The sequence below is a fragment of the Ochotona curzoniae genome, unplaced genomic scaffold (assembly GCF_017591425.1).
Source record: "Ochotona curzoniae isolate NIBS_2020 unplaced genomic scaffold, NIBS_Ocur_1.0 contig_2692, whole genome shotgun sequence".
NCBI lineage: Eukaryota > Metazoa > Chordata > Mammalia > Lagomorpha > Ochotonidae > Ochotona > Ochotona curzoniae.
The window spans coordinates 3267867-3293009 of NW_024465556.1; the positions used below are offsets into that span (position 1 = coordinate 3267867).

Consider the following 25143-nt stretch of genomic DNA (forward strand, 5'->3'; position numbering starts at 1 on the left):
AAGTCAGATGTATACAGAGGAGGAGAGACAGAGAGGAAGATCTTCCACCCTCCGATTCATACCCAAGTGGCAACAACGGCTGGTGCTGCACCGATCCAAACCCAGGAGCCAGGAACTTCTTCCACACTGGTGCAGGGTCTCAAGGCTTTGGGCTGTCCTCAGCTGCTTTCCCAGGCCACAAGTAGGGAGCTGGATGGGAAGCAGGGCTGCCGGGATTAGAACCAGTGCCCATTTGGGGTCCCGGCACATTCAAAGTGAGGACTTTAGCTGCTAGGCCACCACGCCAGGCCCCCAAATAAGATAAATCTTAAGAAAATTATTTACAAAGATAACTGCATTTATACGTTGGAATAATATAAATGCAGCATTCCCTTCCCCCAATATTCATGTGTCTAGGTTAGAAAGCTGTGTGGCTAAGTCAGTTTATTTTTCCTTAGTCTTTCATGTCTGTTTAAGGTGTCTAATGCTGTTCACATTGAAACACTTCTCTGTATTCTGTGTCCCTACCGGAGTTTGCAAACCAGAATAAATAATGCCAACAGCTGCTAGCTCTTCTGTTTCTGTCTCCCTCGGTTTCCTTCTCTGCACCGTGGTCCTGTGCTCACACTATCGGGCAGTCATCTGCACACTGTTTTTGAAGTGAGCCACCTGCTTGAAGCTGTCCAAGGTCCTTCCTCACTGATGTCGGGATCATATCCTGGCTTTGTAGTAAATCCTACAGGAACCCTTGTGATCCGTGCCATCCTTATCACTTTCAGTTTCACATCAGATTCCCTCCTGCTTACCTCATATCTTAGTCTTGCAATTCCTCCCAGTGTCTTTTTTCTTTGCGCATCCAGATGGGAGCCCTCCTACCACTGGTATGCCAAATTCTGGAGCAGGGTCTAGGAGGCTTCTGTTTAGCTTACCATGAAGCCTTTCATTACTGAATTGTTGAAGACCTAATGGGATTTGGGGGAAAAGGCGTAAGGAACAATCAGGAAACTCGGAAGTGTCCGTATTCTATGTAGTATACAAATATTTTGATGTTCCAAGGACTGGATAAGCTAAATATCAGTCCTGACCTTGTCAGTCCCTCTAGCCCCTTCTTCAACCTATTCCTTCTTTTGGCGCTTTATCTTGTTCCTGCTGTAAACCTTTAGTCAATCTGGTAAGGCATATGGACTGCACTAAAAACATGTCTTCAAAGCATATCATAGATAACAAAGGAAACCACTTATGTTGAATATATACTAAAATACTTATTTTTGATAAAAATATTTAATGTATTCCATCGATTTTTTTAAAGATAAAAGTGGGTTTTTATTTCCTTTAACTTCAAAGTAATAATGACAATAAATTGTGCTTGAGATCTTTGCAGCAAATGTTGGGTGATATAAAAATAGCTGGGGTTTCCATTGGTGACAAGCCATAAGTGCAGTGTGTTGACTATGTTTACAATGCAGAGAGATGCTATATTTCAGTTACAGGGTAATAAAGTGGGTGTTTTTTTCCCCCTCACTCTCCAGAATCTCGAGTGCCATCTGTACGCTCCTGTGGCTTCTGGGATGCCAGGGGTCTAAGTTGAGGCTTTTGAAATACCAGACTGGGTGTCTTAGCGAAGGTTCTGGAGCCAGGAGTCTCAGATGAGCGTGCCACCATGATCAGGTTCATGGTCATCGTGCTGTTCCTGGCGACGTCCTCATGCACCTTTTTTGGGATGGGTGGGTGCATGTGCGGAATTGAATTAACTGACTTGTCTCCTTATAAAGGCACTACTCTATCATGTAGACACTGTTTTGTGATCTCACCTTGAGAGTTAAAGATTCAACTTAAGTTTTTGGAGGGGCAGAAGCATTCAGCCACTCACACCAGAGCAAGAACTCTGGTTTAGCTGACTGCCTTCTGCACGACCTTTGCAGCCGGCTCACCTGGGTATTGGGTATTGCCTATTCTGTGTAGGCTCAGCCCCAGGAATTTTCTCAATGGTAGCAATTATCCCTCAAGGTTTTGTTCTGTTTTTGTTTTGTTTCATTTTTAAGATAGACAAGGAATAAGCAAATGTATTTTGTAAAGGGCCAGATAGGAAATAATAATTTAGGCTTTATACTCCATGTGGTCTCTTTTGCAGTTATTCGTTTCAGCCAGAGACATGTAAATAAATGGCCTTGGATCATTCCAGTAAGACTTCTATGGGCACTGAAATTTATGTGCAGACACTGAAATTGGTCATATGTAATTCTTGTGTGTGAAAAACAAGCTTCTCCAAAATTTTGCAACTGTATAAAAATGCAAAACCCGGCTTAGTTAGTTACTGTGCAAAAACAAGACCGCAGGTTTTGGCATCAGTAGCTTATTGATTCCTGGGAACCAAATCGCATATTTTTTGGGTTGAGATGGTAAGTATGCTTTCTGGCCTTGATATCTAGTATCTGTGTCTACTTGTGTTAAATAAGGCTGCATAAATATTTGAGTCTTTAATGCTCTATACTTACATATTTTCTCAATATCCTTCAAAAATTTGAGTTGGTTAACAGATATATTGTGTTAAAAATGAAGCCCTGTCTAGAATTGTGGTCTCTTAGATATCGTTTGTGGCCCCTCCCTCTATTATCCAAATGAAGGTATTTCCTGTATCGAGGAGGCTGTCTCTGCATTTGTGCACAGAGATTTGTGAATAATTGGAGTTTCTATTCTCCCACCCAGGGGGCATGTGACCTTAATCTGAGATAATGAGCTTTGTTCCAGCAAAGAATTTCAGATTCACACTTGAACAGAAAGGAACATTGCTTCCCCAAACCGTTTCTGCCTTATGTCCTTTACTGTAAATGTTCAGCAGCAGTTGTGAAAATCACAAGAATTTTATTTGTGAACTGATTATTCCTCACAGAAATTAATAGGCCACTTAAAATCAAAAGTGTCTAAAAAGACCTTTTTTCAATGACCTCTTCAAATTCTGGAAACAGATTTATATCCCAGCAGTTTCTTTGAGAAACAAGATGCAAATTACACCTCTGTTTTGCCACATTTTTTTCTAAGAATGCAAGATGAATATTAGTCATATTTGCCCACTTTGCTGGTATATATAAATGATTTATATATATAAGATTTATATATATAAAAGATTTATATATGTATGTTTATATATTTATGTATTTATAAATATATATAAAGTTTATATATATTTATGTATTTATAAATCTTTTTTTATATATATATGTATATAAATCTTTAGGTATTTCGCTTAAGGTCATGGACAAGTTTGCAATTTCATCAAACCATGATGAGTATCCTGTGGTGATATTATGTAGAATTAAATTTAGCTTCAATAGCCCATGCAAACAGAAACCAAAAGATAAAATTACTGGATTCTGGGAACTAATTCTTAGGAATCATTTTTCAGCACATTGATAATTTCAAGTACAGATTCAGGGAGAATCACTTATGCTTACATCTTACCTGGCTGCTTGCATGAATTTCATGTAAATAAATTTCATTGGCCAAGAAATGTGCTTAATATTTCTTGAATGAAAAGCTAATTTTTTGTAGGAAATCACCAGCGATGAGGCAGGGACTTATCTGTGGGAATATGTAAACTCGATCGAGGAAGGACCACATGCACATGAAAGAGAAAGTAATATCGAAGAGAGATGCTAAACAGCAGGTAGAATCCAGTAAGAAAAAAACCTAGAGCAATTCATGAAGAGTGAAGTTGTTCATTTGCCAGGTCAGGTGTAGAACTTGGGCTAAAATTGGTGTGTGAATTCAGATTTGAAAAGCTGTAAGTGGTGTGATTAGAAGCCACAGTTGTAGCCCAAGACTTTGCTCATATTTTAATTACTGCCGTATTCTGCACACACCTCCCCCTTTCCCCCTTGCGGTGGCCTGATGCTCACTGATCCGTTGTGAGTGTCTGAGCTACAGGTAGTTTTCCTCACAGAGCTTTCACCGTATCACCGCACTGTCCTATGGTCTTTCATACATTGTTAGTTCTTGGTACTAGCATTGGTCTGGATTCTATTTGATTTCCTAATCTGTGTCTTTCCTAGATCGCTTCTCAATTACCTTGTGGTCATGTCTCTCAAAGCTGATAAAGGGAATTTCCTTGTTCAGGGCCCATGCTAATCATCTTTGTATGGTTGCAGTTTTGGTGAATGTGTTGCCAAAGCAAGCACACGCAAATTTCTTTTGTTGCTGACAGTATGCGTTTAAGTCTTTTTGTTGGGTAGAGCCTTGAAAATGTATATGTACTAAACTTGCACATTCCTTATTCTGGAAACTGCATTTAAATGTATAGTTAAGGGGTGGTGTGTATATTTACAGTGTTTTTAAGGTCTAACAGATTTTTGTCCGTCATGGTAGTCTTGGCTCCGTCTGCTTGACTTCCCGGGCTTTTTAGTCACTGTGAAACCTGAGGGAACCCTGCACAAGTCGTTGCACGGCAGTCAGTTTTGTTCTGACTGGATTCTTGAGCTCATTCTTGTCTGTGCTCTTGCTGATGCCCTTGACCCATTCAGCTACCCCTGTGCAGCTCTCTTCTAGTTCAGTTTTTATCACTTGTTAAGATCTTAACTCCCAGTTCAACACTTCAGAACCTTTTCCTGATTTTCCCAGTCCTCCATGGTTCTATCATCCAGTCTTAAAATTCGTGTAAAGTCAGTGGGAACCCTGGCAAAGAACATGCAGTCAGAAAAGGAACTAGAATATAATGCAGTGCTTGTAAGGGCAGTTTGGAATGAAGCCATGCGTACACCAGGTTTGCTGCCTCGTTTCTTTCCCATTTAAGTGAATATCTTTTTCTCCAGTGAAGAACCAGCCAAGGAAGAAAACATTTACTTAGCCTCTAACAATTTTTGCAAAAAATTAATTGAATACTATTCAAAAGTAGGTTTTACTGTGTGTGATACAATATCCCCTTTGCTTGGTATGTTGCCTATTATCTCTTACCAAGGCATACACTAGCTTAATTGTTCTGGTAACATCCTCCTCTTCCCCACCATCACCCTTGGTCCTTTGTATTCACTTGCCCTAACCTGAGAACCCATGGAAGAAGAGACAATTTTATCCCTCAGTCTTTTCAAATTAGACTAACTAAATTTGACCCAGGTTCTATACCAGCAGTCACATTCAACCCCCAATGCATCCTGTCTCTGTTGCTTACCTATGGCCATAACATATAAGTTGGTGTTTTTCAGTTAATATACCTTAAAATATTTTCTATTAGAGCCTGAATACATGTATGTGTGTGTTGTGTGTATATGTATAATGTGTACATACATATATGGATATATATACTAAAGGTAAAGGGAATAATAAAGTAAACCTCACACCTTTATCACAAAGATTAAATTATGAATATTTTTAATGTGCTTATCTTTTAAAACCTAAATTCATCTGGACTTACTGTTCTGTTATGTACTGAAGCATCTGCCATCAAAAAAAATCTGTTGTGTCCTTCATAGGTCAAATGGTAAAGATCTGCAGTTTTTTTTTTAAAGATTTATTCATTTTTATTGCAAAGTCAGATATACAGAAAGGAGGAGAGACAGAGAGGAAGATCTTCCTTCCAATGATTCACTCCCCAAGTGAGCCGCAACGGTCAGTACTGTGCCCATCCGAAGCCAGGAACCAGCAACTTCTTCCAGGTCTCCCACGCAGGTGCAGGGTCCCAAAACTCTGGGCCGTCCTTGACTGCTTTCCCAGGCCACAAGCAGGGAGCTGGATGGGAAGCGGGGCCGCCGGGATTAGAACCAACGCCTATATGGGATCCTGGCACATTCAAGGCGAGGACTCTAGCCGCTAGGCCACGCCGCCGGGCCCAAAGATCTGTAGATTTTAATTCAATACTAATTTTTATGCAGAGTCAAAAACAAGTGATGTGTAGGACAGAAATTACAATTCAACCAAAATATCTCTAATAGAATTTTCATGTTGCAATTCTGGACACACAGGTTACAATCTGTAAGATGAGCTTCATGTAGTCATCACTGTATAATAATTACCTGTTGTATAAAATTTACCTGTATGCCTGAAAATTGAATTTTAACCTGTAGTTTTACAACTGAACAAAATGGTTCTATGAGTCACTAACACCACTCTGTGTAATTAACAGATGGTTAGTTCATGTGAGCATGATTGTGTTTCCATGCCATTTCAATGTGTTCAAGCATTTTCATTCCCTGCATGGCACTAGAACAACAGGAACCTTCCTGGTGTGTGGTAGTACTAGTAGGAAGCATGGCAAACTACATTCTGCCTGTAGGTACATAAGCCTTTTTAATGATGTAGAACAATGTTATGATATCAGCTCTAGATGTGTATTATGGTTAATCATTTCCAAACTTCTCATGCATAACACATCTCATGCAAGATCTTGTTCACAGCAGAGGTTCTCTAAACTTTCCTTTTTTTTTTTCTTCCTTTTTTGTAGCTCTTGTAAATGTGAAACTGTGGGCCATTGATCGACAATGCTTCCAAACCATTATGATGAGAACAGGACTCATCAAGCATACCGAGTATATGGAGTTTTTAAAAAGGTAGGCTGCATTGCGTTCTTGAGACTCTTTATTGCCTTTCTAGCCCTATTATGTGAAGTGCAGCGTGGTGCAGGTGTTTTACCTTGATTTCATTCTCAGTCTGTCAATGTGTAGGGTGCAAGACTGAACAAGTTTTTCTAGATCTCAGATGCCAGTTTTCATCCGTGTTTAAATTAAAGTGTAAAGTTTTATCACATGTTCAGCCATTCAAAATTCTTTAATATAATAGTGCAGTTCAGAGAACCAAATAAGAATAGCCTGGAACAAGAAATGACATTGTGTTCTCTCTAGCCATTTATTGCTTAATGTACTTATGACCCCTTTTCTCAGTGGACCCATACTAAAAAACCGAGTCCTCCATCGTGCCAATTTCCACGTGAAAGTCGAAAGATGAAATGTTCCAAGAGCAATCTGATCCTTCAATCCCGAGTTTGATTTCTTAAGCTCATTTTATGTTGCAGTTCTAAAATAAGTCTACTTGATATTACATAGTATTGTAATGAACTCAACATAGGATAAAAATTGAAGTAAAAAGCCAGTGGTTGATCACTTGCAAATGTGTTGATATTCAGTGGTGTAAATTTATCTCTAAATTTGTTCAGTGAAGATACTACTTTTGAAAAGAATATCGGTGATTCTGATGGCATTTTTCAAAAGTAGTTGTTTTGTATCATTTTCTTCGGAAAAATTGAATTGTTAAATGGTGATGCACATGTTATGTGAATGAAAGTTGGGTATCACTAATACAATTTTTCCTTCTGTGAGCTAGAATAGTAAATTTGGTTTTGCTTTTTGTGTAGAAATAGTTGAAATGCAGCAAGGAGGAAAAAAGGCATCCATGTTTTGTTGTAGTAATACATATTAAGAGATCTATAGAATTTTCTTAAGATGTTATTTTGATATTCATGATTGTGATTTTAATTTGTTCCTGATTCATCTTTTATACATCTTCATTTTCACATAAAATCTTTTCATTATATTCCTGCTAAAGGGACACTACAATTCTAATTAAATGTCAATTACATGTTCAAATGTGACTGTCGGTGGAGCTTTGTCTTTTCTTAATGTGATTACATAAAACATTTAGAAGCAGTGGAATTGTGAGTTTTGATTTTAAGTTTAATATACCTTGTAAGGAATTATTTCAGATGCCATAAACTTATACATGTGTTAATATGAGCTGTTACATTTCCATAATACTATGTGTATGAATTTAGGTGTTAGGAGAGAATGAATGGATATTCAAGTGTAGGAGTTACTGATTTCTTATGATGAGGCTCTGAAAAAGATTCTCAGTGGAAATCAATGAGATGTCTACGTGTAAGAGCTCACTATTGTCTCACATGCATTAAGTGCTGGGCACTTATGGCAAGTGCCAGACTTGGAATTTTGCTGAGCTTTTCTAAGTTTGTTTTCTCAAGAAGGTACGCTGACAGGGCTATCTCAGATGACCCTAAAGTGAGCTGTCTATCTAGTGGTAATATTTACAAGATGGAAATGTCTGGCTTTCTCCTCTCTCTCTGTATGTGCTGCATCAACTCCAGATGCACTTTTCTTTAGTGTTACTTACAGATGTGCTTCTTTGTGGTATTCTCACCCTAGACTGTGTTATCTTGTCTACAAATAGAAGTGTTAATAGAAGTTTACTCTTCAGAGTAAATGAACATTTTTTTTGTTGATCAGTAGAATAGGCAGATTTGAACTAGTTGAATTAAAAGGAGACAGACATTGGCTTTGATATAATTTTCCATCTGGCCTCTCAATACAAAATAATGTTGACAGTATTTGTGGTGGTAGGACTGTGCTTTGGGGAATGGAGATGAGTGTACAATGCCCATCATTGCAGGAGACCAGCTTCAGTCTTCTGTGAATAGCTGATTCTCAGCAACCCCTTCAGTGACTCATAGATCCTTTTGAATTATTTATAGACCCATTGGCTGGACAATCAAAGCACTCCTATGAGTAGAGCTGGCCAGTTTTTTCAGCCTAGTTTCTTCTCATCCCACACAAACCAAGGGACTCCGTGTGTCCATGTATTCATTGTCTCTGCTTTTCCTGCAGTACACTGCGTTTTGGTCTTCCTTCTTTACCATCAATGTTCAAATGATCCTTTGACAATGAACTAAAACCTGTTGTTTCCAGAGGCAGGGACTTCCTTTCACTCAAGTAACCCCTTCTACCACTGCTGCTTCATGTCTACATTTTTTGGGGGGTCCTCTTTGGTTTATTGTAATTTGATTGCTGGTGCATGTATTTGACCTACCAGGTAAGATGCCCCCATCTCCCGTTGGAGTGCTTGGGTTTTGGACCTGGCTATTGTTCCTGATCCCAGCTTTCTCTTAGAGCAGATACTGGAGGGCAGTAGATGCCGACTGAGGTGAATAGGGTTCATGGGATGACTGGATTCAGTTTCCAACTTGTGCCTTCAGTTTATGGAGTCCAGCCATTGCAGGCGTAAGGGAAATGACCTGCCAGTTGAGAATTCTGTCTGTAAGTCAAACAACAGCTGTCTGACTCTTTCTCAAAAATTTTTACAAATAGTTTGGTAACTTTTTTCTGCTCTTGGGTTACAAACTTTTCCAGAAGAGGGCCACTTATTAACTATCTTGGTATCTTTCTTGTATATAAATATAGTGCTTTGTAGATAAGTGATCTGTGGAGTGGGATAGCCAGTGCAGGACAAATACGCAAAACGTTGATGTCACCACATTAACAAGCATAAGAATGTTTTAAATGCACGCCTTATGTTTTATACAAGTCACATACTAATGACGTTAAATATGAGTTATAGTATTCCTTTAAATTGCTAGATTAACTAGCTTTGAAGGCCTTTATTTTCCAAGGTTAGTAAGTGGTGCAGTAACCTTCTCAAAGGAAATCATGAAAAATATCATCAGACTCTGATGACCAAAATTGATTGAATTTTTCTACTTCATTTTTCTCTTTATTCATCATTTTGATGTTGACCATTCTTTCACTTACACAGCTTAGATCAGATAATCAAATCATTCCTGTTAGCCTTCCATGGCTTTATTTACAGAAAAGCTTACCCACCTAAAAATTACAGAAACATAGACTAAATTCATCATGGTATATATAGTAATCTGTGAAGAGAGAATGGTTTTGTTTTTCTAAAAAAAAATCTAATTTTTCTCTACTATAGGTAACATAATTTGTATTGTATAAATGACTTGGGATAAAAATTGCAAATTAGAGGAAAATTACAATTCTAGGAAATAATGCAAATCATCATAACCCTTGTTAGTAAATGCCTTTGTTGTACATTCATATGTTATCCAGTTTGAAGGATTTCGGGGATTGCAATGGGCTTGTATTGCTGCACCTCTGCTCAAGGCATTCTTCCTCCTGATGTTCCTGAGGACGCGTGCCTTCGGAGGCCTGGGGAAATGCAGGCGTCAGGCACACACTGGGCAAATGTGCAAGGATCTTTAGTGTTGACGTTATACTTTGTTTTGATTCCTGTGAACTTAGCTGTTACCTAACTACAAGCCTTGAGCTCATTATTGGATGCCACACTGAACTCTGATTTTCTTTAATCCCGTTTAGTCATTTCTCTTTTGTACCTGTATTTTACATTCCCTGATGTCCACAGATGTTCCACTGCAGGTATAGCAGAACGAAAACCACAAAACACTCAACTCCAGGGGTAGTGCTATTCAACATACCTTAATTTTGATAGGTCCAAAAAGTTTTGCCGGTTTCTAGCATTTTCCGTCACTACTACCCCGTTGAAAAATGCTGTTTGTAAGATGGATTCTGAAAGTCCAAATACTCGCCAGTATTAATTTGTATTTTGAATGTAGTCTCTGTCTTGTCTCTTGTCCTTAGACTATTTCCACAGGAATGTTGGAATCTAGCTGTGTGACTACTGGGATGTTCTTGTACAAACTTGGTTTTTCTTAGTCCCCCAAGATGATGATTATGATGACAGTGATGTATGATCCTAGTTTATATGACTTTTTAATTCACAAATTAGAAATCAAGCAGGAACTTTTTGGAACACGAGGTAACTAAACAGATCCTGTTGACCCTCAGAAAATCTTTTATTTATCCACTGTGTATCCTCAAATTGGGAAGAGGTTCATGCCATCCCTTCTGCATGACATTTTCTCTGAATTCTGTTACTCCTAGGAGAAGGGCTACGTTGGTTTTTACTCCTGGCCTGGCTGCTGCCAACCTCTCCATATTGATACCACTCTTCAATGTATCCTTCCTCATTCTCACTTCTCTTTGCACCAAATCGTTGTGGCATTCATTTAAAAAAAAAAGATGTTTAAAATTATTTTTATTTGAAAGGTGGTGTTACAGAAATGGAGACATCTTTCATGCACTGGCTTATTACCCTAGTGGCTGAGATGGCTAGAGTATTCCCAGGTCTCCCAAATGGGTTCAGGAGCGCAAAAACGTGGGCCAACCTCTGTTGTTTTCCAAGACCATTAACAAAACTCTGGGACTCCAACCTGTGCATATATGGGATGCTAGCTTTGCAGGTAGAGGCTTAACCTGTAAGCAAGGTGCCAACCCCAGATACATGTAAGTGTTCCATGTCGCCAGATATACTTAAGTGTCCCAGTGGAGGTTATCTCAAGACTGTTTTTTAAATGGGTGGTTTCCCAAAGTTATATACCAAGTGTGTCAGCTGTGGCAAAATATAGAACTTGATAACTCAAAATAATTCTGTATTTCTGATTTGCCTTTTCTGAGTTGATAAGGGGTCATTCATAATATTGATAGTTTTTTGCATTATATTTTAATATAGATACAAATAATGTTTGCTAATTTGTTAATGAGTTTAAAGTGTATTTTACAGGCAGATAGAGAAGGAGGAAGGAGAAAGACACAGGTATTCTCTTGCCGGTCACTCTCCAAATAGCCATAATAGCTTCTGCAATGCCTGAGAATGGGCCACACCGAAGCTGGGAGCCAGAAACTGAAATTGATTTAATTGTGAATAAATTGCCAGCTAATATAGAAAACCACATAACTTTAAAGATTTAAAACTAAGATGTGAAGGAAAGTCTATATAAGAGTAACATAAATAAGTTGACTTGCAGAAAATACTGGAAGCTGCTGTTATTTAGGCCACACCCACAATCTGTGGAGTAAGTACTAACATCACTTCTGCTTCCTGTTTTCTCAAGGCCTTGAATAACATCCACAACTAGTTAGGGATGGTACCTAGCTAGGTGTAGAAGTGGGTCACAGATTTTCCCCTTTATGGCTTACGTGCTGATTCATCAAATGCTAGTTCCTGCACGTTTCTGCCTTTCTCATTGAGAGGGCATTCACTGTGTCTGCGCTCCTCAGCAGTGAGCTGTTGTTTGGTGCACCTGCTTTTCCCACCCACGATTCTTCTCTGGCAGTGCCTTTCTTTTCAGCATCAGTGGTATTTTCTTTCCTTTTAACACTCCCTGGAAGACATTTTCTAAAACCAATGCTCAAAAAGAATGTAAAGCCACCCAATGTTAATATATGGATTAAAAAGGTTTGACAGTGGCATCTACTTGAGGGGAAGGCTTGATTGGAAATCCATCCCATGAATCAAAGGAGACATGATGATTCCTAACGCTGATGTGAAATGACCTAGAGCTTGGGCTTGGCTTCTTGGGAAGACATCAGGCTTCCTGCTAGAGGCTCCGCTTTGCCTTCGTACTTGAGAACTTCTCAGGAACAGTTATTTTGCAGCCTTTTTTTTTTTTTAACTACTGGTATTTTAAAGAATATGTCTTGTATAGTTAAGCCTTAATAAATTGAGGTTATCTTTTTTGGTTCAGCTGATATAAGGGAAAAGTGTAGGTGCTGATGTACTGGTTGAGAAAAGCTCTTTCTCTAGATTTTTCTCCTAAAATTGACAAAAGATGAAAGAAGTTGCCTATAAAAACAATTTTAGACATTTCAGACTTTTTTCTTAAAAGTGACAGACCTATTAAGCACTTAAGCTTTGCGCTTTTATAGAGCCTTTCTAGAAGATTGTGCAAACTGAATTAGAATTAAGCTTGATAAAGCTGGTATAGCTTTGTTTTAAATAGAAGTAGTGTGAAGAATAAATAAAGAGGCATGTTCCTCTGTTTTTAAGTATGCGTGCTCACAGACCAGTTTGTGGGAGAAGATCTGTTCTCATTAATGATGACACCAGAGCAGATAAACATAAAAGCGACCATTATTTTCTTGTCATCTGGCTTTTGCTCAAATGTCTCCATATTGATTGTTTTTTAAAAGACAACATGGTGTCAGATATTTGTGTAATTGCATGCTGATTTTTTAAAAGAAAATATACAATTTTCTCATTTCCTGTACTTGCATAGGCGCTTTTAATATCTGCATATGTGTTTTTCTAATCCTTGAAAATACTTAAGATATTCTATTTTTTTGAGGTTAAAAATCTCCTCTTTGAGTTAGTAATGAATCATGCAGATAAGTTCTCTTTGATCCATGGGTAGAAGACAAGACCTGGTGAAGGCATTTAATGCCTTGATCCATTATCCTGCCTCAGCCTCAGCCTGCGCCGGGAGGAGTGAGTTCCTGGAGATGTTAGGCAAGGGGGGCTTTGCCCTGTCTGAGGACACACTCTCTGCACAGTGGGATTTAAAAACATAAAGCAATGTGTTAAAGCAATTTAATATTCCTCTGTTGCGTTGTCGTGTTGAATCTTGTAAGTGGCTCCTGTAGGGAGGAGGCTTATTTTTTGTATCATTCAAATTAAGCTTCCTTACATGCCTGTGTTTATTTGTAAGATGTTTTTTCTTCCAAAGGATTGGTGGTACTGAGTTACTTTCCACAGGGGAAACTATTATGCAATGAACACATTCAAAAAGAATCCGCAAACCCTCGGGGGAAGAAGGAGGGCTTCTTGGTTTGCTTCAGCCTCCATTTCTGTGCTGGATGTAGGAGGCCACTGGACAGAGCTGGGGAGTCGGAGAGAACCTGGAGGAAATGCTGCTGAGGGACAAAGTTTAATTACCAGGGTGTCGGAGACAAAATGTTTTTAACCCTTTATCTTCCCTGGGAAGGGGAAGTGGAAGGGCAGAAGGAATATCATAGGTCATTTTGTTTAGGCTTGAAATAAAGTTAATCTTCAGTGCAGTGTTGCCAGTGTTCCTTCTTGAATGGGAGCTCAGAATCTGGCTGTTTGGCAGCTTGGGTTCAGGAATCGGACAGGCTGCAGGGTCCGTGTTTAGGCTGCCGGGGACGGTGCACAGTGGAATGGAAGAACAGAGGCAAGGTGTTATGTGCTGGAGCTGTGATCTTCCTCACAGAAACTGGGTCATTGGGAGCCTTTTAAAGCAGTCAGTGAGACAAGGGAAAAAATGAAGTAGCCTAAACCTGTATCCACATTATCTTGCCTTAATGTGACAAGATGCTTTGAAGAAGTTGATGTTCCTAACGTCATTGAAATGAACTCTATTCCCAAAGATCACATACCTTAGATTCAGAATGAGTCTGCAGTGTCCCCAGTCCTTGATCAGCTAGTTACATCAGATCAACCTCATGAAAATGGGCAATGTCAGAGATCATTTTAACAGTATCTGTGATTCCTCTAGAATGCATATATCAGTGGAGAGTATGCGAAAAATTTATTGCAAGTATAACAACCAGATTTATTTTGGAAATGCATTTATTATATTTTTGCCATTTGGAAAATGTCCTAACATTCTTAGCATAGTCTTTTGGCATTGCTGTGCTTGTGAATATGTTTGTTTATGCACATTTGAAAAGAATTTGATATTGTAAAAAGTAATTAAAAAATGGAGGGGAGAAGATTTTTGAATTCTGATAGTAAGCAAAAAAAATATGAATATAGTACATAATAGAATATTTATGCTAAAGTCTGGGAAGATTCCAATTAAGCAGAACAGCTTCACTTATTTTATAAATACATATTGAATGCTTAAAATTATTCACTAGTTTTGAAGGAGCTAAGTAAATTTTGTTTTCCCAGTTGACGGGAAGAGGTCCAGTGGATAAATATTGTCTACTTTATTTGGAAAACCAGCTGAAGGTTTGGTCTGTTGTGCAAACAAAGATAATCAAAGTAGCCTTGGAGGATGGACTGGTTTGCTTTAGTTTAAAAAAATATATACGTGCATAAATGTAGAAGGGTCAAGATTTAAAGGAATAAATACATTAAAATCCAAGGACTATCATTTCATAAAATTCAACATTCTTGCAAATGTCGATTTTTAGTTGTAAACATAAGATACACAGAAAATTTAACAACAAACTCTTAGGAACAGCGTTACTTCTTAAAAGTATGTCTTGATAATGTTGGTGGCAGAGAGGTCTAGGAGAAAGTTTTTAATGTGTGTCTCAATTTTCTGTGGGTAAAAGTACAACAGAATATCTCAAATATTTAAAAAATGAGTTTTAAAACAGGTAAATTGCAAACATGAAGAGTTATCATCAGTTAGGATAATGAATGTTTTTCTAGATGATATTAACTTTTCTTCTTTTCCCTCTTCCCTCTTCTTTCTTGCTCTCAATGAATCAGTACATCCCTGTAAAGAAGTACAGCTTTTAGAGGTTAAATTTAAGATTAAAGAATATGTGATCAATTTTTCAATTTAAACTAATATATTGCTATGTCTGTCCAAGTAATATTTTAAGCCCTTTGGAACACTCCACCAGCTGGACAAAGATGGCATAGTGGCTAAATCCTTGCCTTGGAAGTGCCGGATCCTATATGGGGACCAGTTCATGCCGCAGCTGTTATACTTCCCATACAGCTCTCTGCTTTTCGTCTGGGAAAGCAGTAGAGGAAGACCCAAACCTTGGGACCCTGCACCCTTGTGGGAGACCCAGAAGAAGCTCCTGGCTTTGGTTTAACTCTGACCATTGTGGCCACTTGGAGAGTTCATCAGCAGAAGGAAACCTTTTCTCTGTCTCTCCTCTCTGTAAATGTGTCTTTCCAATAAAAGTAGCAAATCTTTAAAAGAAAAATTTACAGTAGTTACATTTTCAATTAATTGGTGCACGTCTTTCATAATGGGTCTAAATAAATGGCAATGAAAATACCTTTGAAAGGTAACATGTGGTTGGTGCTGTGGCACAAGTGATAAAGCTAACACATGAAGTACTCTAGTTTGAGTCTAGACTTCTCTAAATCTAATTCAGCTCCCTGCTAATTTGTGTGGAAAAGCAGCGTATAATGGCCCAAGTACTTGTGCCCATGCACCCATGTGAGAGACCCAGAAAAAGTTCTTGGGCCCAGTGCAGTAGCCTAGCAGCTAAAGTCCTTGCCTTGAAGGCACTAGGATCCTCTATGGGCAATGATTCATATCTCAGCTGCTCTACTTGCCTGTCCAGGTTGCTGCTTGTGGCCTAGGAAAGCAGTCAAGGATGGGCCAATGCCTTGCGACCCTGCACCTGTGTGGGAGACCTGGAAGAAGCTCCTGGTCCCTGGCTTCAGGTTGACTCAGCTCCAGCCCTTGTGGCCGCTTAGGAGTGAATGAATGGAAGATTCTTCCTCTCTGTCTCTCCTCCTCTGTGTATATCTGACTTTGCAGTTTTGCTTATGTATCAGCAGATGGAAGATACCTTTTTTAAAATTTTGCTTTTGTTTTTATTGGAAAGGAACACTTACAGAAAGAGACAGAAAGATCTTCCATCTTCCCAAGTGGCCACAATGGCCAGAGCTGAGCTGATCTGAAGCCAGGAGCTATTTCTGGGTTTCCCACACAGGTGCAGGGTCCCAAGCTTTGGGCAATCTGTTCTGCTTTCTCAGGCTAGAAGTAGGGAGCTGGAAGGGAAGAGAAGAGCCGGAACACAAAGTGGTGCCCATATGAGATCCCAGAGGATGCAAGATGAGGATTTAGTGTCTGAGCTTGTGATTCCGTTTAGGTGTGTGGTCCACATAGGATTTTCATGTAATTATAAGGATCCTACAGCTCATTTATAGTTGCAACTTTTATATTTGATTTTAACTCTAACAGTATGATGAAATACAGTGTGAGGTGCACACATCTTGTAAGCACAGGCTTCTGTGTGTGTGTGTTGCATATGCTTATACAATTTCCACATCAAAATGCAGGATAACCCTGGTTCTTTAGAAGGACCTCTGATTCCTTCTAGCTAATGATTTTAAAAGGACTTATTTATTTGAAAATCAGAGTTGCAGAGGCAGAAGAGAATGAGGGCTGGGGTGCAGGATGGGGAGAGAGTATCTGTGCTTCTATGTGTTGGTTCATTCTTCTCATGGCCACAATGGCCAAAGCTGGGACAAGAGCAAGCCAGGAAGCAGCAGCTTCTTCAGGATCCCCTGGTGGCTGCAGGTACCCCAGCACTTAGTCTTTGTTCTGCTGCTTTACCAGGCTTATCATGATGCTGGTGTTGCAGAGGCATTATCTGCTATGTCAGTGCTGATCTGTCCCAGTTCATCTTGTCTACCAAAGGGAACCCCTGTTTTCACTTCGTACCCCTCAGTTAGTACTGCCTGCTATTCAACCATAGTGGAATCATGTAGTATATACTCTCCTGTGCTTGATTTTTTTCACTTAGCATCATGTCTGGAAGAGTTACCTGTTTTGATGTATGTACCAATAGTTCATTCTTGTTCATTGCTTTGTAGTGCTACATTGTATATAAATTTGCCAGTTTGTCATTTTATTGACTCTGAACATGTGAGTTATTTTCAGTTTAAAGCTTTTATAAGTAAGGCTACAGGAAATAGCTCAAAACCTGTCTTTGGTGAAGATTTACCTTCCTTTATCTTGAAGATATCATCTCTGAATACAATCCCTGAGTCATTGAGGATGCATTCATTTAATATTTCTGGACAATGGCATGAAATCTTCCATGGTGGTTGAAGCCATTTATTAATAAAATGTGAAAGCAGTATGTGTCGATTTCTCACAAACAATTTTGTTAGTAGTCTTAATTTTATTTGGCTAAAACACTGTACTGAAATATACTAGATTCTATCAGAATACATGATAGTCTAATTTTTGAGCACTTTAATATTTTTATTTTATACATTTTGCACATATGCTTCTAAACTAATGCAACCTCAAAATAAGACTTAGAGAAAGGAAAGATACTGAGCAGCATAGAGCCCAGAGGGAAGCCACAACATTTACAGTCAGTTGATTTTCAACAAGAGTATCAGAAGTCCATACTGTTTTTAGGGACAACTTTTTTAGTAAATGATGTTGGAAAAATTCATTATCACATGCATGTGCATGAAAATGTGCCCTTTGTACCATAATAAAACATAAACTAAACAGTGCATTATAGAATTAAGTATAAAACTGAGACTATAAAGGCTTTGTTAGAAAACAAGGATGGAGATTCTTGGCTGGGCAATGCCTTTTTGGAGTAAGATGTCAAAGAATAAGAGGATTGGAGGAAAAGGAATATTCACATACCATCGGTGGGAATGCAGATTAATATAGCCATTATGGAGAATAGTGTGATGATTTGTAAGTAAGTGCTGCCATGTGATTTAGCAATCCTGCTTGTGTGTACATCCAAAGGAAATAAAACCAGTATCTCTGAGAGATAAAGGCAGTCTCATGTTGACTTGAAAATCATAAAGCATAGCCAAAGTATGGAATTAGTTTTTAATTTCTATAAACAGATGAGTGAAAAAGGAAAATCAAGATATGTGCGTATAAAGTAGTAATATTCAGACTTTAAAAACAGAAATCTGGGCCTGGAGCTATAGCCTAGTGGCTAAAGTCCTTGCCTTGCAAATGCTGGGATCCCGTATGGGTGCCAGTTTGTATCCTGGCTGCTCCACTTCCCATTCAGCTCCTGACTTGTGACCTGGGAAGGCATTAGTCCAGGGCCTTGTGACTCTGTACTTACATGGGAGACCCAGAAGAAGCTCCTGTCTTAAGGTTGACTCAGCTTTGGCAGTTTGCTACCACTTGGGGAGTGAAGCAGCGGGTACAAATTCTTTGTCTCTCCTTCTCTCTGTATACCTTCCTTTCGAATAAAAATAAATCTTTCTAAAAAATCCTAGTTTTTGTAATACATAGATGCTTCCTGGCATTACACAAAATGAAATAATCCAGATGCAGAAAGAAAATTATTGTATGATATCACTTCTATGTAGAAAAGATACTCATAGAACTCATAGAAGCAAAATGAAGATGTTTGGTTTGTTTTGCACTTGGATCAGGAGAAAAGGGAGATAATGGTTACAGACTACTAAATAAGGAAGAAGAGGTAAGATGAAAGTAAAGAAGTAGCACTGTTCTGCAAAATTGGCCCCTTATACTACTTATACTATCTTTTGTAATTTATGCGAGGACATCTTTGCTTAAGGAATGCATATGTCCCAGGAATCATAATGCAACGAGTGATTGACAGATGGAATGACTCATGTTTTGTGTGCCACCAGAATTTGTCCTGGTCTAGTTCTAGAGTTAGCTAGATGCATGATCTAAAATTAATATGTTGAGAAGGTTTAGTGGGCTGATAACTGTGAGTCATTCCACTGTAACCATCTGTGTTTTCCCTGTGCAATGCTTGGGGTAAAAGCACTTTCTAGTGGACAATTTGAAGGTATATGTGGATGCGGAGTGTGAACTCTTATTCCATGTCTGTTTTTCTTGAGCTTTGCTGTTCTGTCATTGCTAGTGTTTCTTCGTTTAAAAATTTATTTATTTTTTTTTTGGAAGGACAGATTTACAGAGAAGAGGAGAGACAGAAAGATCTTCCATCTGATGGTTCACTCCCCAGTTGGCCACAATGGCCAGAACAGAGCTGATTCAAAGCCAGGAGCTTCTTCTGTGTCTCACACTTGGGTGCAAGGTCCCAAGGCCTTGGGCTGTCATCTATTGATGTCCCAGGCCATAAGCAGGGAACTGGAAGTGAAGTGGAACAGCCAGAACATAAACCAGATCCCTGATGGGATCCTGGTGCTTGCATGGTAGGGGGTGGTAGGAAGTTTCACCAATCGAGCCATTGCACTGGGCCAGTGGTGTTTCTTCTAAGCTAGTGACCTCAAAGTGTGATGTGGGATGTGTCACTTATGCATCCCTGGTTGACCCTGTGTAGGGAGAACCTGAACTGTTATTCATAATAGTACTACCGTATTACTGTTCGTCTTGCAGCATTTGTTTACTTACATGAAAGGCAAAATGACAGAGGAGGAAGAAAGAGTGTCTGAAGTGTGTGTGTGTGTGGGAAGGAGAGAGAAAGAATGAATGATTTCAGTCCACTGGTTCAGTGCTCGAATGACAACAGCAGCCAGTATTCAGTAACTTAATTTGGGTATTCCGTAAGAGTGATGGGGCACAGTGTTTGGGCCAGCCTCTGCTTTCCCAGGCACATTAACATGGAGCTGAACTGAGAATGGAGTAGCTGGGACCTGAGGCAGCCCTCTTCTGTGGGATGCCATCATCACAAATGGTGCCCTTACCTGCTGTGCTATAACACTGGTCCTTGTTATTTGCTTTTTCGTTCTTATTCTCTCACTGTGGAAGTTTTTCAGAACCTCAAATGGTAATTGGAATACATGCTGCCAGATTATTATGCTTTTAAAATGTCTCCATTCTACTATCTAATGGTAAATGTGGATTTGAGTAGCTCTTTTAAACAGTACCTGAGGATCCTCATTATCTTTTAGGAGTACAAATACCTAGAGCAAAATATTTGAGAAATACTCAGATAAAATGATGCCAAATGAATAAGAAATTAAACTTGCATGCAGGTATTCTTTTCTAGTATTAATGTTTGAAAGTCAAGTATGTTCATTTAAGTAAAATCTCATGGAACCTGGTAGATCTTTTTTTATATATTTAAAATTTTAGTAAGGCTATTAGGAAACCAGTTGTTAGAGGAAAGAAAGAAATGTTTTTTTCTTTTTATTTCCTGTAGCTTTGCAGAACAAGTTAGATAAACTTGGATTTTTTCCACTATACTTTCATGATTATGTTTTAATTAAAAAATCAGACCTTTTGAACTGATACTAGGGTTCTCACGGATGGGTTTATGCTAGTAAAAAGAAATGGATGTTCTCTAAAAAATAAATTCCATTTATTATGTCATACAAGATGAAGCTAACGGTAATATCACTCTCAACCTTGACCTTGCAGCTAATTTGAAGTTTAGGAAGCTAACTTTAACATAAGCAATGGAGCTTCCAAATTTGATCAGTGGGAGATCATTTCTGCTGTCTTCAGATCTAATATATAAAGTTGAATGTGCTTCAGTATATGATATTTTCAACTTTTGGCACTTTTGACACATGTCAGAGGATCCATCCATAGATTTATCTAGATATTATTGAACTTTCCTGGAATATTTAGACATGTATAAAGAAAAGCTTAAGGCCAAAGTAAGCTATCCACACTTTTTCAGGTTTTTTTTTTTTTTGAGATTGATTTATTTATATTTGAAAGGTGGATTGTTACAGAAAAAGGGAGAAACAGAGATGCTTTACTTCCTAAGTTTACTTCCTAAATGGCCACAAATGCCAGAGCGAGTTGATCTGTAGCTGAGAGCGTGAAGCTTCCTGCCAGCCCCTCATATCCTCATGTTCCAAGGCCTTAGGCCAACTATAGCTTTTCCAGGCCATAAGCAAAGAGATAGCTGGGAAGTGGAGGAACTAGGACATGAACTGGTGCTTCTATGGGATTCCGGCAGTAGTAGATGGAAGAGAATTAGCATGCTGTGGTATTAACCTGGCCTTAACACTGTTAAGTGTCCCTATCTTGGGATAGGTATGGTAACACTACTGAAAATTCCCCTGGCTATTATAATGGTCCAGGGAAATGTTGAAATGTTTTTCAGTATCATTCTCTAACTTGTGTTGTAATTGTCTTCAGGTAAATTATTTAGTGTATTAAGATTTTTGTATCTGAGCACTAAATTCCTTTTAGAATTCAGTGCTGGAGCAGCTTTTATCATTTATCTGTTGAGCACAGCTGCTATAATTAGACATTGTAGACCCTTGCTCCTTTATTGGCTTGGTTCATTGAAATTTATTCTTTAATACCCAAGTAACAAAATTATTTTTTATGTTTCCAATGGACATTCCTAAGAGAATAATCTGAGCTTTGTAGAGGATGAATTTTAAAAGTCTTTGGGCAGGTATCAGGATTTTGGCTATGTTTTTCTAAAATTAATCTAGAAGAAATGCTGAAGAAGGCTTGCAGTGTAAAGGAAATGAGACAAATAGACAAGGAGGGAACAGTGATCAGGGTTCAAAATTCTGCAACCTTAAAATCTCAAGATTGAAGTCTCCTAGTATCGCCAGCATCTCTGACTGATGCTGTAGGAGTCGCCCATTGAGTGCAGCAAAGGTAGTCATGAATAACTTAGGGTAAGATGCACTTTTTGGAACCGTCATGAGTTCTCTGTCTTACTACCTCTTGGATGGGTTTGCTAGGCCAGCAAAGGGAGAAAATGCATGGAAACCACAAATTAGTCTGTGATGGTGTGGTTAACAGTCTGTGAAATTGCCGATGAAACTATTTAAGTTGAAGACAAGGAGAATCCAAAAGCACATTAAATGCAACCCTTCAAATGTTCAGCAAAAGGGGCTATTAGCTTTCTCAAATCATGAGAACTGCACCCCAAGCCCCAAGGCCATGTGTAAATTTTTAAAAATAAAATAACATACTTGTCAAACAGAAAATGTGAAAAACGACTCCATCTGAGAACAAAGAAACATGTTATTAAAATGCAATGTGTGCTCTGGGGGTTGGTTGGAAGTCTTGGTAAAGACTAGGGTGCTCAATTTGAATAGTTTTGTTAAGCTCTTAGACTTTCAAATGTAGAGAACCCATAAATAATCTGTTCATCTCAGCTAAAGGATCCTCCAGGCCTTTTTCCTTTGGAAAATGGGGATTGCACTGCAGGAGAGATTGGTCCCTGTACCCTCAACTTCCTTTTGAATGAAGGAACAATTAATGCCAGAGGAAAGCCTTCCGAAGAAGAGCACAAAAGAGAAAGGAAGATGGTTCTCCCTATCCACTTTATATCTCTTCATCTTCAAAAAGAAGAGGCTGGATTATTTTAACAGTGACTTTCATTTTATGCAAATATAGCTTAATGGGCAAGATTTAAGAATCTCACTATTCCTGTTGCCAGTAAGTAAAGGCTAAACAACTTGGAAGTAACGGATGTAAGTTTCCCCTGAGGAAAAAATTAACCACCATGACAGTGGTTCCGAGAGACAGCTTCTGTATTGTACACTTCATTAACACTAAAGGAAGTAATTAGTTTTTTGAGCAATGACTGATGAACTGTCGTCTTTTTTATAAACCTTAAGGCTGCATCAACATAGCAAAATGTCCTAAAGTAATCAAGATGAAGGAAAACAACAAAACCGTGTCTTAGCTGATTATTTCAATGTTCAATTCCTTGCCCTAAAGGTTCGATTTACTTATTTCTAGACAGCTATTTCCACATACACTCACCAACTTTTAGAACCATGATAACAGCAAATAGAAGCTTTGTAGGGCTAACAATGATTTATTTATTTTCAATAAATCTAGCTAAGTTTTACTCATAAGAACATACTGAATTTAACTGTAACAAGCACAGATCATAGCCAGGTATCAGCAGCTTAAGCACGGATTTCTGCGCTCTGGAATGGTTGTAAAATATGTTAATGGGAATATTTCATCATTGAGCTGTAGTAATCACTGTTTCTAGGGAACAAAAATGGAAGATCCCATTTCAATATTAAGAGAGATCATGATGATTCTGCATAATCAGTTAGTCATCCTAAAAAGAAATAAATAAATAGTTTTAGCTTTCTCTCCTTTCATGGCCATTTTATAAAAGAAAAACTTGCCTTGTTTCATGTAAGTTCAGTGTTTTGGAAAATTTTTCCTTTGTACTTGCAATTTCTAAGAAGCCTGAAGATGATTTTTTCTGGTGTTTTGAGAAACTTTTTTTGCTTTTGAGTTGTTTTGTGTATGTATACTACTTTTAATTATCTGGAGAACAAACATTTGAGTTATTATAAAAGTCAATGTGGATTTCTCAGTTTAATCTTACAATGAAACTTTTAATATTTGAGTGTTTATTATCTGTTGTTAGAATAAATAGTAACAATTGTTCTTCCCTCTTGCCACTATCTTGTGGCAGGAAGAGTCTGGGCAGTGTTTGGCTGTGGGGGTGGGGTGAAAGGAGCCCTCTGCAGCATGGAGGCTGTGGGGGGCAGGGGTGTCCAAGCCAGGATGGACCCAATGCTGGGGTCTTAGGCCATGCTCACTGCTGCCACATGGTGCCCTATCCTAGGCTTTGGGTGGCCGGTGCACCCATTGGGCGCTAGGCTCTGCCTGCTGGCCCCCCAGTAGCGAGGTCTAGGCCTTTTAGGGCATGTAATTGCTTCCTATGGATATGCATGAATAAGGTCAATGTGAGTGTAGGTGAGGGATAAATTCTGTTCGACTCCCTCAACAAGGCCACAGAACTTGCTGGCGAGTGTGGGAACTGAGGCCTGGTGGTTTGTAGGGGAGAATCCATAAGATCTATTTGGCCCAGAGTGATTCACCAGCTCACAGGGAAGTCCTGAGATGGGCTGTTAGCATAGAGTGCCACACACCAGTCCACACAAAAGCTATGGCAGGGGACTTGTCTGGCAGGGTAAGTGCCAGTACCTGACTGAGTGTTGGAACAGGGGATGGGTCACGTTGGGCAGAATCATGACACTAACAAACAAGCGAGAGAGGCTCAGATGGAACAGTAGACAGTATATGCAAGTGCACATGGAGGAAATGGCGGTCCATCAGAGTCTGTAGAGGACACTTGGTACCACAACAAAGGACGCAGGACAGAACAAATGGATCGTCTGCCTCGGCCACTTGTTGGCAGTGAAGATCTGGGCAAACAGTGACGCTAAGGTGGACAATGTCAGTCAATGAATTCTAGAGATTTCATCATGCTTGAAATGGCGAGATTGTGCAGCAATTCAGAACTGCTGAACTATTGAAACCATGTGAGCAGTGCCCTCAGAGCATGCCCCATGTCGGGGACGTGGGATGGAGTGGGAGGAATTTGGGTGGGGCTTCTCCCTTTATCTCTCTCCTTACCCCGGATATACACACAAAAAATGTGGAAATAATGGTCTTACCCACTACCCTGTAACCCTTGACCCTTAGTGCCCTAATTAACTATGTAAAAATTATCAAAATAAAAGAAAAATGAACACGGCTGAACTACTTTATCTTGAGAATAGGATGCTGGACTCTGCCATTGTCCATGCCCACAATGATCGACCTATGACTGTCTGTAAGGAACTATACTATTGTGATAATATGGGGAAATCACTGGGGTGGTAGAGGAGACTTAGGGGGTAAGGGAAATCTCAGAGCCTATGGAACTGTATCATAAAATAATAATGTAACAGGAAAATAAGCAAATCAATAAAGTGGCAAACATTTAGGATTTCATAGTTTCTGAGGGTGTAGAATCTGGGTGTGGCTTAGCAAGAGGTCTGTGGTTGAGTATCTCCCCTGAGGTTGGAGCCAGGCTGTTTAGCAGGTTGGGATTGCATTTGAAGGCTCAACTGGAAAATGTGTGTGGGGGAGAAGCTGGGCTCCCAAGCTCATTGCTGTGGCTGTTAACAGACTTCATCATTGTCAAGTGAGACTTTCCACAGGCTTCTTCCTCAAAGAGTAGCTGGCTCTCATCATGGAAGTGATCCAAG

At 39.1% G+C, this 25143-nt stretch overlaps 1 protein-coding gene across 3 annotated transcripts in view; it reads left to right on the forward strand.

The window, feature by feature from the left end:
* Nucleotides 1-25143, forward strand: part of PRKG1 (protein kinase cGMP-dependent 1) — a 1092100-nt gene that overhangs the window by 733966 nt on the left and 332991 nt on the right. For all 3 annotated transcript variants that reach the window (XM_040975781.1, XM_040975780.1, XM_040975782.1), the window contains one exon: nt 6410-6515. In XM_040975781.1, the coding sequence (XP_040831715.1) occupies nt 6410-6515 (106 nt within the window). The remainder of the gene's footprint in view (nt 1-6409; nt 6516-25143) is intronic.